Source organism: Macaca thibetana, chromosome 2, assembly GCF_024542745.1.
Source record: "Macaca thibetana thibetana isolate TM-01 chromosome 2, ASM2454274v1, whole genome shotgun sequence".
In the NCBI taxonomy this organism is placed as follows: Eukaryota; Metazoa; Chordata; class Mammalia; order Primates; family Cercopithecidae; genus Macaca; species Macaca thibetana.
Window position 1 is genome coordinate 152106868 of NC_065579.1, and position 14463 is coordinate 152121330.

Sequence of the window (14463 nt, forward strand, 5' to 3'; positions counted from 1 at the left end):
TGTTTGCTGAGTTTTTATCATGAATGGGCATTGGATTTTGTTAAATGCTTTTTTGCATCTGTTGAAGTGATCATAAGTTGATTACATTGATTCATTTTTTTAAAATGACAGATCAGCCTGGCATATTTGGAATAAATCCACTTGGTATATAATTCTTCATACACATTCTTGGATTTGATTTGATAATGTTTTGTTGAGGATTTTTGCATTCATGTTCATGAGACATATTAGTCTGTAATTTTCCTTTCTTATAATGTCTTTATTTAATTTTGGTATTGGGGAAGTGCTGGCCTCATAGATTGAGTTAGGAAGTATCCCCACTGTTTGTTTTCTGGAAGAGATGGTAGAATACTAGTATCGTTTCGTCTTTAAATGTTTGCCAGAATTCACCAGTGAAACCCTCATCCTGGTGTTTTCTATTCTGGGAAGTTATTAATTAATGATTCAATTTATTTAATACATGTAAGCCTGTTCACATCATTCATTTCTCCATGATTGAGTTTTGGTGGTTTGTGTCTTTCAAGAAATTGTTCATTTTATTATCTGAATGATCAAATGTGTCAGCATAGAGTTGTTTGTAGTATTCCTTTATTATCCTTTTACTATCCATGAGATCAAGTGATGATTCTCTTTCATGATATTAGTAATTTTGTCTTTTCTCCTTTTTTTCTTGTTTGGCTAGAGATTTATTTTTATATATTTTTGAATTCTTCCTCCCCCACACAAAAAAGCAGCATGCGAGAGAGAAATAGATTAGCACTAGCAGTAAGTTTCATAATGACCTTACCCATCCACAGAATGCAACTGGATTCATTATCCCTGCCTCTCTATACTCAACTTGAGAAACCAGAATGATAAAAAATGACATGACTATTTACTGTGAATGTAATCATGTCTCTGCAGTTCAAGTATGATTAATCTTGATTACATATGATTATACATTCTGCTTGAATTAAAGGAAAAATACCAGCTCTAGAGTCCTCTGACGTTTGTTTATTCTTCCCACAACTTACTTTACTAAAATTCGAGTCATGTTTGAAAGATTTGGCCTATCTGGCTTGTGCTGGCTTTTAGCACCAAGAGTGTCATGTTTTGAGAGGTGTGGCTTTCTATGGAAACAAAGATGAAATTACTCAAAATTATACTATTTTGATGAGTTACTCATTTCAAAGTTTTAATAGGTGAGTGTTCCTGTTTTTGGAATGCATAAATTGTGAAGGGAAAAGAATGGAGAAAGGTGCCAGAGAACTGGTTTGGGATAATTTATTTAGAGGGTGTTTTGTTTTTGTGAAAAGGTATAGCTTGTATGGCTGAAAGAGTGCCTTTTTTTTTTTTTTTTTTTTAAGTCCTTGCAGTAAGGTTGAGGATGACTTGTTAACTAATTTCATAAGTTTAACAAAATTTAAAGTTTTGTTTGACTACATTATTCTTTGTGTTTAGGTACCTAGTAGAACTAGGTTGTATCAAGCCGCTCTGTGATCTCCTCACGGTCATGGACTCTAAGATTGTACAGGTTGCCCTAAATGGCTTGGAAAATATCCTGAGGCTTGGAGAACAGGAAGCCAAAAGGAATGGCACTGGCATTAACCCTTACTGTGCTTTGATTGAAGAAGCTTATGGTAAGATGCTTTGGTTGAAGAAGTTTATGGCGAAGAATTAATTGGGTCATAGATAGAGTTCAATAAAAACAATACTGCTGCTAGGCACTGGATGAAAAGAGGACTGTTAGGGAAATTGCTGCTTCTGCAGACTGGATGTTGCTTGCATATGTATTTAAGATGTCAGTTTATAATATTAGCTTTCAGATGTAATCCCAGCAGTCATTTCTGTGCTATTATAAAATACCTATGAGATACAAATAATCTTTCTTTACATCAAGAACAGAGATATATGACAAAATATAGTTTGGGAATATATAGTTATGGAATTTCCAATATTTATTCAAGTTTTCAATAGATTTTCCTTTATTCTCCATTTCAGGTCTGGATAAAATTGAGTTCTTACAGAGTCATGAAAACCAGGAGATCTACCAAAAGGCCTTTGATCTTATTGAGCATTACTTCGGGACCGAAGATGAAGACAGCAGCATTGCACCCCAGGTTGACCTTAACCAGCAGCAGTACATCTTCCAACAGTGTGAGGCTCCTATGGAAGGTTTCCAGCTTTGAAGCAATACTCTGCTTTCACGTTCCTGTGTCAGACCAGGCTACCCAGTCGAGTCCTCTTGTGGAGCCCACAGTCCTCATGGAGCTAACTTCTCAAATGTTTTCCATAATACTGTTTGCGCTCATTTGCTTGCCTTGCGCACCTGCTCTCTTACACACATCTGGAAAACCTCCGGCTCTCTGTGGTGGAATACCCTTCTAATAAAAGGGTAACCAGAACGGCCCACTCTCTTATGGAAAAATCCCTAGGCTTTGGAGATCCGCACTTACATTAGAGTTATGGGAATATACACGTATTAATGTGGCTCCCTTTTTCTTGTGGGGGAATAAAAGAGGAGGACTCCTCATTCCCTTTAACATGGGGGAAAAAACTGACATTAAAAGATGAGACTAAATCTTTATCTTGAATTTTACACAACTACTTACGACAAGGGAGAAGTTTAGACCTGTTGTGTATACTTCAGAGTACTTTTCATGAGTTCTTCCACAGTGAACCCTTGGATTACCTGGTGGCTTTTTCTAGCCAGATTTGCATTAATCCTTACTGAGATTGGATGGTTTTCTTTCCTCTATTGGCGCCATTCTTCAGATATTAAAGTTAAACCATCCACTCCCTCACCTTCAGCCTTCAGTGAATGTGCTTTCTAGTTGTCAGGAATGCTGAAGAATTAACACTTTGACTCTTAAATATGATACTGGTTTGCAGATTCCCTTAGAGCAGAAAGGAGAGGGGCACATATTAATTTGTATTGCTTTTGCTTCTCTTTGGTCTTTTGTGTCTTAGGATTTGGAAGTGGTTCATTTCTATTGCTGGTATGAGGATTTCGAATACTTAGTAATCAAAACCATATCCTATAATTTAATTTAAAAAACTAAGGAAGAAAAAACCCTCCAATTTTCCCAAATGCAATCAGTGTAACTAGAGGCTGTGTTTCTGCATTAAAACAAATGTTTCAGGCTTTGTGGTCCTGATCAAGGTCCTCATTAAAAAATTGCAGTTCACCCTAGGTGCTTTTCCCCTCTGTGACTGGCAGATAACACATACTTTTGAAAGTAACTTTGGGATTTTTTTCTTAGGTGCAGCTCGATTCTAATGTTTTCATGCTGCACACGATTCCTCTAATGTAGTGTCCTTATCTGAAAAAAATAACCATCTTCTCGACATGACCTGCTTAACCCAAATAAGAACAGTGATCTTATAACCTCATTGTTCCCTAATCATTTTATTTCATCTCCTGCTAGTACTGTGCCGCTTCCCCTTCCCCCCCAGAAAAATAAAAACAGTATCTGCCTTCTGGCTCATTTAATGATGACTGCAATCTGTACCTGCAAATGGCGCTTCCAGTACTGTGTTCAGTGATCCACATTTGTGCTTGGACTGGAATGAAAAAAATACGCTTAATTGCCAAGAGAACTGCAAATGAGTTCAATACGACTTCTCGGTGCTAGTTGGCCATCTTGACTCAATGTTGGGATACACTACCAGAGAAGATTTTTTTGTTGATGCGCTGTTCAAGTGAATTCTGAAGGAAAAGGTTGCTCACCTCTGTTTCAGAGCATACCCTTTTAAACCTTTTTAGACTTGTCCTCTTCTAGAATTCATTATAACCCCAAAGTGTAAAAACTATTTGGAAGTTGCCCCTGACAAGCTATTATACATCTCTGGTAAATCCTGCTGAATGTAAGGGATATTCAGAGCTTTCATACCTCATCATGTTATTTAAGCAGCCAACTTATGTGACCTGATTTAAACTTTTAAAAAATCCACTTCAAACTAGAAAGAGTCAAAGACAAAGGACATTTATCAGCCAAGAGTGTGACGCATTCTTCGCATCTAGTCTGTAGTAGTGTCTGTGCTCTGGGATGGATACCGTCTGATGTCTGTTTGTTATTGATGGAGCAGCCACTGCAAAACTAGACAACTCCCATCTATAACTGTTACTTTTTCTAGTGCTGCTTTGTGCTGAGAGAACATTTTAGTTTACTGCACTTGACCTGTAAAAGACTTTGGTTCTTTGTAATTTTAGGGATAAATTAGGTGGTTAATTTAAAGAAGAAATTTCAATGTTGCCTTTACATCACATTAAAATATAACTTCTTTCAGAAGGATAATAGAAGCACTGATTCATAGTAAAAATCTTGTTTTTAGCTTTGACTTTTTTGTGGCTGTTTTTTTAAATTGTAAATTACTAGTAACGTCATTTCTATAGGATGTTTTAAATTATGTACTTTCCATTGGATAGTTAAAATAATTTCATTTTATACGCCAATTTGAGTGGGAAAAATACAAAGCACACAGTTGTCTCCCCACATTAGGAAGAGTAGTGTGCATTCGGAATTTTTGCTAGCAGTTGCGAGATGTTTCAGTGAATGAATTAAAACAAAGTCTATTTAACTGACGTGATCTATTTTGTGTCTAAAACAGGAATTTATCTTGTCCTAGAAGTTCGTAAACTATAAGATCTAAGTTTTTTTTTTAAACAATAAAATGATTTTTTCTTAAAGTATCAAAGTTGGAATTGGCTAAAAGTTAAATAGCATAACTCAGATGTGTTGGAACTTGTTGGTACTGAAGCAGCCTTTTTGGTAATAGGAATGACATTGCAAGGGGTAACTGTAAATCCTGTTTTCAGTTCTTTGCCTCTCAAATTCTGTTAACTTAAATTCACTGAATACGCTACCACTAAGGCGTTGCTCATTACAAAAGCATGTTAATTTCAATACAGGAAAACTCTTTTGTAGTTTTATATATGGAATGGGGAAAGTGGCTTTGTTTTACCTTGCCTTTTTATTCCCGCCCATCCTCCAAACTTCCAATCTATATTACTTGTAATGAGAACTTCAGTGGGGGAAAAAAGCATTAAGAGAATTTTGATGTAAAGGCATCTGGTATCTGATGGACCAGCAGGTAGATGTGGTTGGATTGAGAAATTCTGGGTAAGGTAGATGATAGAAGAAAGAGATTTTAGGGGACAGAGTTCTCTGTGGAACACTTTGTTTCATGTTCCTGTAATTGTTCAAGACCCTTTTAAACGCTTATCTTTGTTGGTTCTGCTTTTGAAAACTCTATTGCCCTAGGATTGTTTCTTCCATATGCCAGATGAAGGTTATTGGCTCTGAGTCATTTTCGGCATTATCGTCACAGATAAAAAGATTGGCAATTATCTCATAAAAAATCTGAATTATTCCAGATTGCTGCCGAATTTTGCCTAAGAAACAATATGTAAGTATATTTTATAAACCAGACTTTGTCAACCACATCTTCTATTGTACGTCTACCCACAGGCAACTTTGAATTTACTTCTCTAGTTCTAAATAAACATTTCAGCGATTTAATCCCCTAGCTTGGGGATGCGTTATGAAAAGGTTTTCCTGGAGTCAAGGGGTTTTTCTTTCTTGCTAGTTTTGTGAAAACTTTTGTATCAATAGGCAAATCATTATAACTTTTTAGGGGTTGATGGTTTTTAAGTATATTGGAAATTGTGGTGTCTAAGGATGATGTTCAGTGAAGAAAAGGGATTCACTTTAAGAAACCGGCATTGTTTGCTTTCAGCTTCCATACTGTATGCTAAGTCCTACATTCCAAAATGGTGGCATTTGCAGACAGGTATGCCTATATACATGGAAGTCTCAAATCTGAATTTTTATCCATCTCAATATGACCATTTCTCTGTGTTGTGAGGTGAACAGATTAAATATATATCTGCCAGGATGGGAAATATTTTGGTCTACCTTTTCCTGTCATCAGAAGTTAAAGTAATTTTAAAAAATTATCAAAGGTCAAATGTGACTCCTACAGTAAGTTGGCTGTCATCAAGAATATTCCATAAAATGTTTTATCTATCGTACAAAATTACTGGGTTTATGGCCAGACGTGGTGGCTCATGCCTGTAATCCCAGCACTTTGGGATTACAGGTTATATACAGGTTATAACAACGGATACCAGGACATCAGAACATGTGATAAAGCAAATATTTACATGCTAATTTGAAATATCAAATTGCTACCGGACATAAAATACATCTGGAACTTGGGGTAAGAAGAAAGAAAAGTAGTGTTCCATTCTGTTTTCAACTAAGGGTAAACAAAGTCCTAGAGTGTTTTCCCTATAGGTCAAATTAAGGTAACTTGTCTTTATTTGATCATCTGTTGTACACCAGATACCTGGCTAAGGGCCTTCCTTTTTTCTCATGTAATCTTCCAAATGTTCTTTGATAATTATCACTATATTATAGATGACAAAGTGAAGACTTAAGAGAAATTACTTTGCCCCAAGTTTACAACACTTAGATGGCTGTCCAAGGGAGGGGAAGAGCCCTGCAAATTCTGTGTCTTGAAGAAAGCAGTGGCCACGCAATAGTTCCGTGCCCAGCAACTCCCAGAACTAGACTTGGCAGCCACAGCTGGGCCAGCCTTTTTTGTTGGACCATTCTTCCTGACTCTTCCTCACCATCAGCACCCTTAAAATGACGAAATCAGACTTAAGTTGGTTTTAGGTTACACAGACCGGAGTTTAGGCCCTCTCAAGCCAAACATCTTTCCTCTTGTGTGGTGCTAAAATTCTGTATGACCAGACAAGTATAGTAACAGGTTTTTTTTGTTTTTGTTTTTGTGCAAATGATTTCGAGTTTAGTAACATAATGGCTAAACAGACGGATCCATTCAAACACACAAATGTGGAAGGTACTGACACAGAAGGAAAGGCTTTGAAGAATTACTGCCTCAGGAAGCAGTGCCATGGATGTGAATTTAATACAGTCTACTTCTTCCTAAAGGAATATCCCAAGGAATGTCAAAAATTAAAATCACCTTTTAATGTACTGGTTGTTGAGTATTTCAGCTTTACCTCAAGTCATTCTGACCACTCTACATCCTGCTTCAAAGTGTTCTGACACTTAGATTTGGAATGGCTCTAATGATTCTTTGTACTTGAATGTGGTCTGTCAGGCCATGGGTGAGTGCCTTGCACATAGTAGACATTCAATAAATACTAAATGAAGGAATTGCATGCATCTTTGTGATGTTAGTAAAGGGTGCTTGACTACAAAAGAAAATTCAAAGGAATTCCTTTATGCTGTTACTTGAAACCAGGATTAACATCTTAAGCAAGTGTCTTAACATGTGTTTTATATACAGTTACTTTTCAGAAGACATGATTTGACCTGAAGTTTACAAAATCAAACATTGTCATAGCAGAGGTCTGGTGTTTAAAAACAAAGTGTTTTAGAAAAGTTGGTGGGTATATTTAACAGTAAAGAAAAAAATTTATTAGTATCCAACCAGTGTGGAAGCTGCTGGTTGCCTTAGGCTATTAAACGGATTTTTCCTTTTTACATCTTGTGTGTATCACATAAGTGACAGATGAGTAGAAACAAAGATGATTTATTTCTTCACTCCATGACTGCTGCTTTCTATTTTGTTGAAGAGATTCCACTGACCAAGTATTTTTTTCTGAAAACAACATTTGAGGCAAAACATAGCCTTAGTTCCTGCAGACTACATTGTTGTATCTATTGTACAAAGTTACTGAGTTTATGGCCGGATGTGGTGGCTTATGCCTGTAATCCCAGCACTTTGGGAAGCCAAGGCAGGCAAATCACTTGAGGTCAGGAGTTCGAGGCCAGCCTGGCCAACATGGCGACACCCCGTCTATACTAGAAATAAAAATTAGCCATCGTGCCACACGCAATCCCAGCTACTCAAGAGGTTGAGGCAGGAGAATCGCTTGAATCTGGGAGGTGGAGGTTGCAGTGAGCCGAGATTGCGCCAGTGCACTCCAGCCTCCAAAAAAAAAAAAAAAAAAAAAAACAGTGGGTTTACAAGTTTATTAAAGATAGCTTGAATGATTGTTGCCCCATTTCACTTGCATTTTGAAGGAGTTGTTTTCTCTCATTTTAAATTAATATAGTCATTTCTATGATTGCTTTTTGCAGAAAGTAAAATTACTCATTTAATCCTTCATTCATATCCACTTAGCCTGCAGAAGGCCAATGGAGTTCACTGGGAGTCCTCAATAAGGATCACTGCTTTACCCACCACTTGGGCCTGGCATTATTAAGATACAGTGATGGGTAAGGAGAAAACAGAAACCCAGAAGACCATAGTGGGTGGTGAGAGAATGGGACCAGGTTTGAGAGAGACCTGGTCAGGCTGAGGTGTAAACTACCAGAGTGTACAATGTTGGAAGATTAAGTTATGATTATGAAGAGTGTCCTCTTGGGAAGTCAAAAGTAGTAGTTTGCTGGGCAGAGCCCCAGAGTTTACATTTGGAGATCAACTAACACCTGTGAATTATTTTACTGCCCCCTTTCACTTTTAAAAATGTCCTAGTTTAGATGATGTTATGTGGCCACTCCATATTTAGCCCAACTAGATTTTCATACATTGGCTAATGGTCTTAAGCAACTAGGTGTATAGATAGTTCTATTAATGCTTGATATTGAGACTGGATTTGGTAGTCAAGAATTGCTATGAAGGAAGTTGAGGCATTCCTTAATGTGGCAATCACTCCCACACCACGGTTTGGTCCAACACACACAAAAAAATTGTTTTTAAATTAAAAAATTGCCCCATTTGTGGCAACACATCTGTTTAGATATTTACAATACTGAGGGGCAAGGGAAACACACCTTTAAACTATATTAAGAGACTTTCATTTCTAAGATGTCTATGGGAAATTTAAAGAAACCTAGTTGATTTCTATAGTGAGGAAACTTCCAAATCACCTAAATGGTAAAGATTAAGGGCAGCAGAAATAGAAACTATTAATGAGACCATGTAAGAAATTTTGCTTGGCCAACCTGGGCAATGTAGTGAAACTCCGTCTCTACAAAGTTGGTTGTTTGTTTTTTGTGTTTTTGAGATTAAGTCTCGCTCTTGTTCCTCAGGCTGGAGTGTGATGGCTTAATCTAGGCTCACTGCAACCTCTGCCTCCTGGGTTCAAGCGATTCTCCTGCCTCAGCCCCCGGAGTAGCTGGGATTACAGGCGCCTGCCACCATGTTTTCAATTGGTGCAGTTTCTAAACTTCCCAGCAAAATCACTAATCCAGGCTAATGGGAAGAGAAAAGCAGCAGCAGGGTTTAGTTAGAACTGAACTTTAAGATAATGCTGAAGGAAAAAAAAAGTTCTAAAAGTGTTAACAAGGGGAGGTCCATGGAGACCTTAATAGCTAAAAAACAGTTGTAATTTAATGTATAGAAATAAACCATTTGAGTCCTCATTCTGAGGACTTCCTCACTGTGTTTATACAGTTAATATGCACTAGCTAAGACTAAAGTATTTGTCCATTCTTGTTTAAATTTCCCCCTAGACTGGTACGGTCTTAAAGTAATGATGTTTTAACTACAGTCGGTTTATTACAGGTGACCTAAGGGTGCCTGTTCTGCCTTACAAAGGCAAAGACTTTCAATTATCCCTAATAAGTATACAATAGGAGACCCTTTGTTTCCAAGTGCTTTTAAATTCTTGACGCTGACGAGACATTTGCATCGTGACTGGCCAGCAGGAAAATCTTTTAAGCCACGCTTTTTCTGCTTCTCTTGGGCTTTTTTTTTTTTTTTTTTTTCCTCAGACGGAGTCTCACTCTGTCGCCCAGGCTGGAGTGCGTTGGTGGGATCTCAGCTCACTGCAACCTCCACCTCCTGGTTCATGCGATTCTCCCACCTCAGCCTCCTGAGTAGCTGGGACTACAGGCGTGCGCCATCACGACCAGCTAATTTTTGTATTTTTAGTAGAGACGGATGCGCCATGTTGGCCAGGCTGGTCTGGAACACCTGACCTTAAGTGTCCCGCCCGACTGGGCCTCCCAAAGTGCTAGGATTACAGGCGTGAGTGCTTGGCCTCGGGCACTCTTTATCGAGCAACTACAGGTTGGAGAAACTAGTAGGGCTTCCAGTTTTTTGGTAAACCTATTGTTTAAAAGTGTCTGGTTATCAGATTCCAGTCGTCTTGTTTCCGCCTCAGATGATAAAACTCTAAAATTACGGGATGTGAGATCTGGAAAATGTTTCAAAACACTGAAGGGGTACGGTAATTATGTCTTCTGTTGTAACTTCAATAGCATGTACATTTTATACACTTTCATTATTAATCATCTCCTAAAACTGGGGAAAACTCTCTAAAGCCTCCGTAAGAGTAACCTTACCCATCTATTACCTTATTCCACCAACCTCTTTGTCCTTTTCTGTTTCAAGCAACTTTGAGATCCCGACTTCTCTGTGGAAGCTTAAACCGTACGTGCTAAAACGTCTGCTCGTTACTCCCAGCAGAACACCGGCTTTTAAAGGCCCCCAAAAGACCTGTTTCTTAAGCTTTACGAAACTTTTACAGGGGAAACGTAAACCAGGAATTTTACAATCTGGTATAAATTCTGTCCCCCACCCTGTGACTCCATCGCCACACACGCCACCAGGCTCCACACCACAACAAACAGGAGGGAGCGGAACCCACGCAAAGCAGGAGCTTCCCCCGTTTCCGGCGTTTGGGTGGATCTACGTTAGCTGCCATTTAGGCAGCTTACGCGTCAAGTGTGGGCCTACGCCTGCAGCTAAGGTAGGCATAAGCAAATGTAGTCCTTCTCTGTGACAATTTCCAAAAAGAAACGGTCTTTGAAGTAACGATCCACTGCTCCCCATAGTAGCCAGTCAGGTCTCGCACAAACCATGTCCAGCTAATGCACTCACCCAACAGGGCAGTCGCTTTCGCATTTGAAGGGCGGGGCGAAAAGGACCGGAAATGAACATCTGCAACTTTTTTGCGCAGGCGCAGATGGCCGTCTCCCATTGGTCATCTTGGCTCGGCAGTGGTAGGAGGGACTTCCTTTGCACATGCGCCAGGCTGCTTTTCCGGCTTTGTTGGCTATTGACGCGGCAGTGCGCACCTGCTGGTACGTGCTGAAAAAAGTAGCCGGCTGGTCAGAATTTCCACTTTCGGTGGCTTCGTAAGCTTTTAGCTTCTGAAATCCGCTAAAAGCGGCGGTTCATTCATCTTCAATTACCTAGTCTGACTGGTAGGGTTGCTCAGCATTCTGAAACATTTCGACCTGGGGAGGGGGGCGGTAGTGAAAGAATACTTTCTGTAGAGAGAGCCCCTCGCGTCACCCCTGCTTTGAAGGCTTTACATGTTAACAGAATGCCGAACATTTGTGTCCTACTTGCTGACAGCGCACAGGATCCTTCTAACAGTATTTCTCAAGTACTTAACAAAACGATGAAAAACTGAAGTCCAAGCCGTGCTGCTGATTCCGTATATCTCACAGTTTAAAGACTGTCCAGAAACTTTAAGCTTTCAGAACCGTACTTTTTAAATCCAGTGCGTTTATCTTCATTTTGTTGGACAGAAAGCCAAAGTACTGGACTGCCTTGTTCAGGGCTGGACGTCTAGCACACCTGCTAACTTGGAGCTTCAGAGCCATGGCAACAAAGGAGTCAGGAGACGCCAGAGCACAGTTGGCCCTCTCCTCATCGGCCAGTCAGAGCAAGGAAGTGCCTAAAAACCCAAACTATGCTCTCAGATGTACTCTCGTGGGACACACGGAAGCAGTGTCATCAGTTAAGTTTAGTCCTAATGGAGAATGGCTAGCAAGTTCTTCTGCTGATAGGCTAATCATAATTTGGGGAGCATATGATGGAAAATATGAGAAAACACTCTATGGTCATAATTTGGAAATATCGGATGTTGCCTGGTCATCCGATTCCAGTCGTCTTGTTTCTGCCTCAGATGATACAACTCTAAAATTATGGGATGTGAGATCTGGAAAATGTTTGAAAACACTGAAGGGGCACAGTAATTATGTATTTTGTTGTAACTTCAATCCGCCATCCAACCTTATAATCTCAGGATCTTTTGATGAGACTGTGAAAATATGGGAGGTGAAAACAGGAAAGTGTCTCAAGACTTTGTCTGCTCATTCTGATCCAGTTTCTGCTGTTCATTTTAATTGTAGTGGGTCCTTGATAGTGTCAGGTAGCTATGATGGCCTCTGTAGAATCTGGGATGCTGCATCAGGTCAGTGTTTAAAAACGCTCGTTGATGATGATAACCCTCCTATCTCTTTTGTAAGATTTTCTCCAAATGGTAAATATATTCTCACTGCAACTTTGGACAACACTCTTAAACTATGGGATTATAGCAGAGGCAGGTGTCTGAAAACATACACCGGTCATAAGAATGAGAAATATTGCATATTTGCCAATTTTTCAGTTACTGGTGGAAAGTGGATTGTGTCTGGTTCCGAGGATAACCTGGTTTACATTTGGAACCTTCAGACTAAAGAGATTGTACAGAAATTACAAGGCCATACAGATGTCGTGATCTCAGCAGCTTGTCATCCTACAGAAAACCTCATCGCATCAGCAGCGTTAGAAAATGACAAAACAATTAAACTGTGGATAAGTAACCACTAATCCTTTTGGAAATCAAGTAGTAGAGCCAAGTTGGCCAAAAACTTAGATATTTAAAAAGATGGTTTGTTTTAATTTTGGCAGTTTTGTATTTTAAAAATTATCGATTGTTAAATTTTGAGATTCATATACTACATTTACAAAATGAGATAGTTGAAAAAGCACATCTAGAACTCAGAGCTTCTGACTACCAATCTTTTTTGAGAAACTTTTTGTAATCTTTATGGATTTATATCCATGAAACATTTTTTACAGGGATATATTGCATAGTGGTGAAATCTGGGCTTAGTATACCCTCACCCAAATAGTATACATTGTACCCAGTAAATACTTTCCCATCTCTCACTCCCCTCCCACCTTTGAAGGCTCTAGTGTCCATGATTCTGCTCTCCATGTCCATGTGTACATATTGTTTATCTCCCACTTATGAAAACATGTGATTTTTGACTTTATTATTATTTCACTTAATGGCCTCCAGGTGCGTCCATGTTGTTGAAAAAGACAAGATTTCATTCTTTTTTTATGGTTAAGTAGTATTCCGTGGTGTGTATGTGCGTGTGTGTATGTATATAAGTATACACACCACATTTTCTTTATCCAGTCATCTCTTGATGGACACTTAGGGTCGTTCCATAACTTTGCTATTACGAATAGTGCTGCAATAAACCTATGAGTGCCAGTGATTTTTAAATATAATTTCCTTTGGGTAGATACCTACTAATGGGATTGCTGGATCGAATGGTAGTTTTATTTTAGTTGAAAATCTCCATACTGTTTTCTATAGAGGTTGTACAAATGTACATTCCTCCCAAGTGTATAAGCTCTGCCTTTACTCTGCATCCTTGCTGTGACTTTTTGAGACAGAGTCTCACTCTGTTGCCCAGGCTGGAGTGCAGTGGCACAATCTTGGCTCACTGCAACCTCTGCCTCCTGGGTTCAAGCAATTCTCATGTCTCAACCTCCCAAGTAGCTAGGATTAGAGGTGTGCCACCATGCCTGGCTAATGTTTGTATTTTTAGTAGAGACAGGGTTTCACCATGTTCGAGGCTGATCTCGAACTCCTGGCCTCATTTGATGCACCTGCCTCGGCCTCCCAAAGTGCTGGGATTACAGACATGAGCCACTGTACCCAGCCATTTTTTGACTTTTTAATAATAGCCATTCTAACTGGTTTAAGAGAATATCTTATTGTGGTTATATTTTGCATTCCTCTGATGATTAATGATGTTGAGCATATTTTGTGTGTGTTTGTTGGCCACTTGTATGTCTTCTTTAAAAACTGACTTCTAATCTTGAGGCCTATTATTAATTTCATTTGTCTATCACTGGACAATTTCCCATTCCTCTCAGTGACTATCCTAGAGGATCAGTGTATTTGAGAAATATTTAGAAATTGACAGGACAGGATGATTGATTAAAAGAGGGGAGCAAGGCAATTTGGAATAATTCCAGGGTTTCTGGTTTGGGAGATCAGATGAACAAGTGCATAAGCTTGGGATGGTGGTGGAGGATTGGAAAGACATGCCAGATGCTACCTGCACACTTTTGGTAATATCCTGTGTGATGAGATATGAAATGGTCCATAGAATAAAAACCAGAAAAACACGCCAAGGTTAGGTTCATTCTAAGAGTCTAAAAATTTAGTTTTTTTCAAGAAAAAAACCAGAACAACATTATAAATGGTGTTTCTGAAGGACCTTTCACTACCTTTTTAGATTGTGCTTGTGATTTTCAGGCAAGCTAAACGTCTGATGAAGACTGCTCTTCTTGGTTATGTGTCTGATCTACTAATTCCTGCCCATGCTTCAAACTCAGTTCAGAAATCACTGATGGGGCCGGGCGCGGTGGCTCATGCCTGTAATCCCAGAACTTTGGGAGGCCGAAGTGGGCGGATCA

General features: G+C 39.1%; 3 protein-coding genes and 1 long non-coding RNA gene across 5 annotated transcripts in view; 3 read left to right on the forward strand and 1 right to left on the reverse strand.

The window, feature by feature from the left end:
* Nucleotides 1-3315, forward strand: part of KPNA1 (karyopherin subunit alpha 1) — a 335799-nt gene extending 332484 nt beyond the window's left edge. For both annotated transcript variants that reach the window (XM_050781846.1, XM_050781845.1), the window contains 2 exons: nucleotides 1441-1619; nucleotides 1981-3315. In XM_050781846.1, coding sequence (XP_050637803.1) covers nucleotides 1441-1619; nucleotides 1981-2168 — 367 coding nt within the window. In that variant the 3' untranslated portion in view covers nucleotides 2169-3315. The remainder of the gene's footprint in view (nucleotides 1-1440; nucleotides 1620-1980) is intronic.
* Nucleotides 1-14463, forward strand: part of MIX23 (mitochondrial matrix import factor 23) — a 304832-nt gene that overhangs the window by 236241 nt on the left and 54128 nt on the right. The window lies entirely within an intron of this gene.
* LOC126949228 (uncharacterized) lies at nucleotides 1915-10838 on the reverse strand. Its single transcript, XR_007723631.1, has 2 exons — nucleotides 3492-10838; nucleotides 1915-2876 (listed from the first exon to the last, which is right to left on the reverse strand). It is a non-coding gene; the product is annotated as an uncharacterized LOC126949228 (long non-coding RNA).
* Nucleotides 10987-13087, forward strand: WDR5B (WD repeat domain 5B). Its single transcript, XM_050781859.1, has one exon. It carries the CDS (start codon nucleotides 11578-11580, stop codon nucleotides 12568-12570), a length of 993 nt encoding a protein of 330 aa, XP_050637816.1. The 5' UTR covers nucleotides 10987-11577; the 3' UTR covers nucleotides 12571-13087.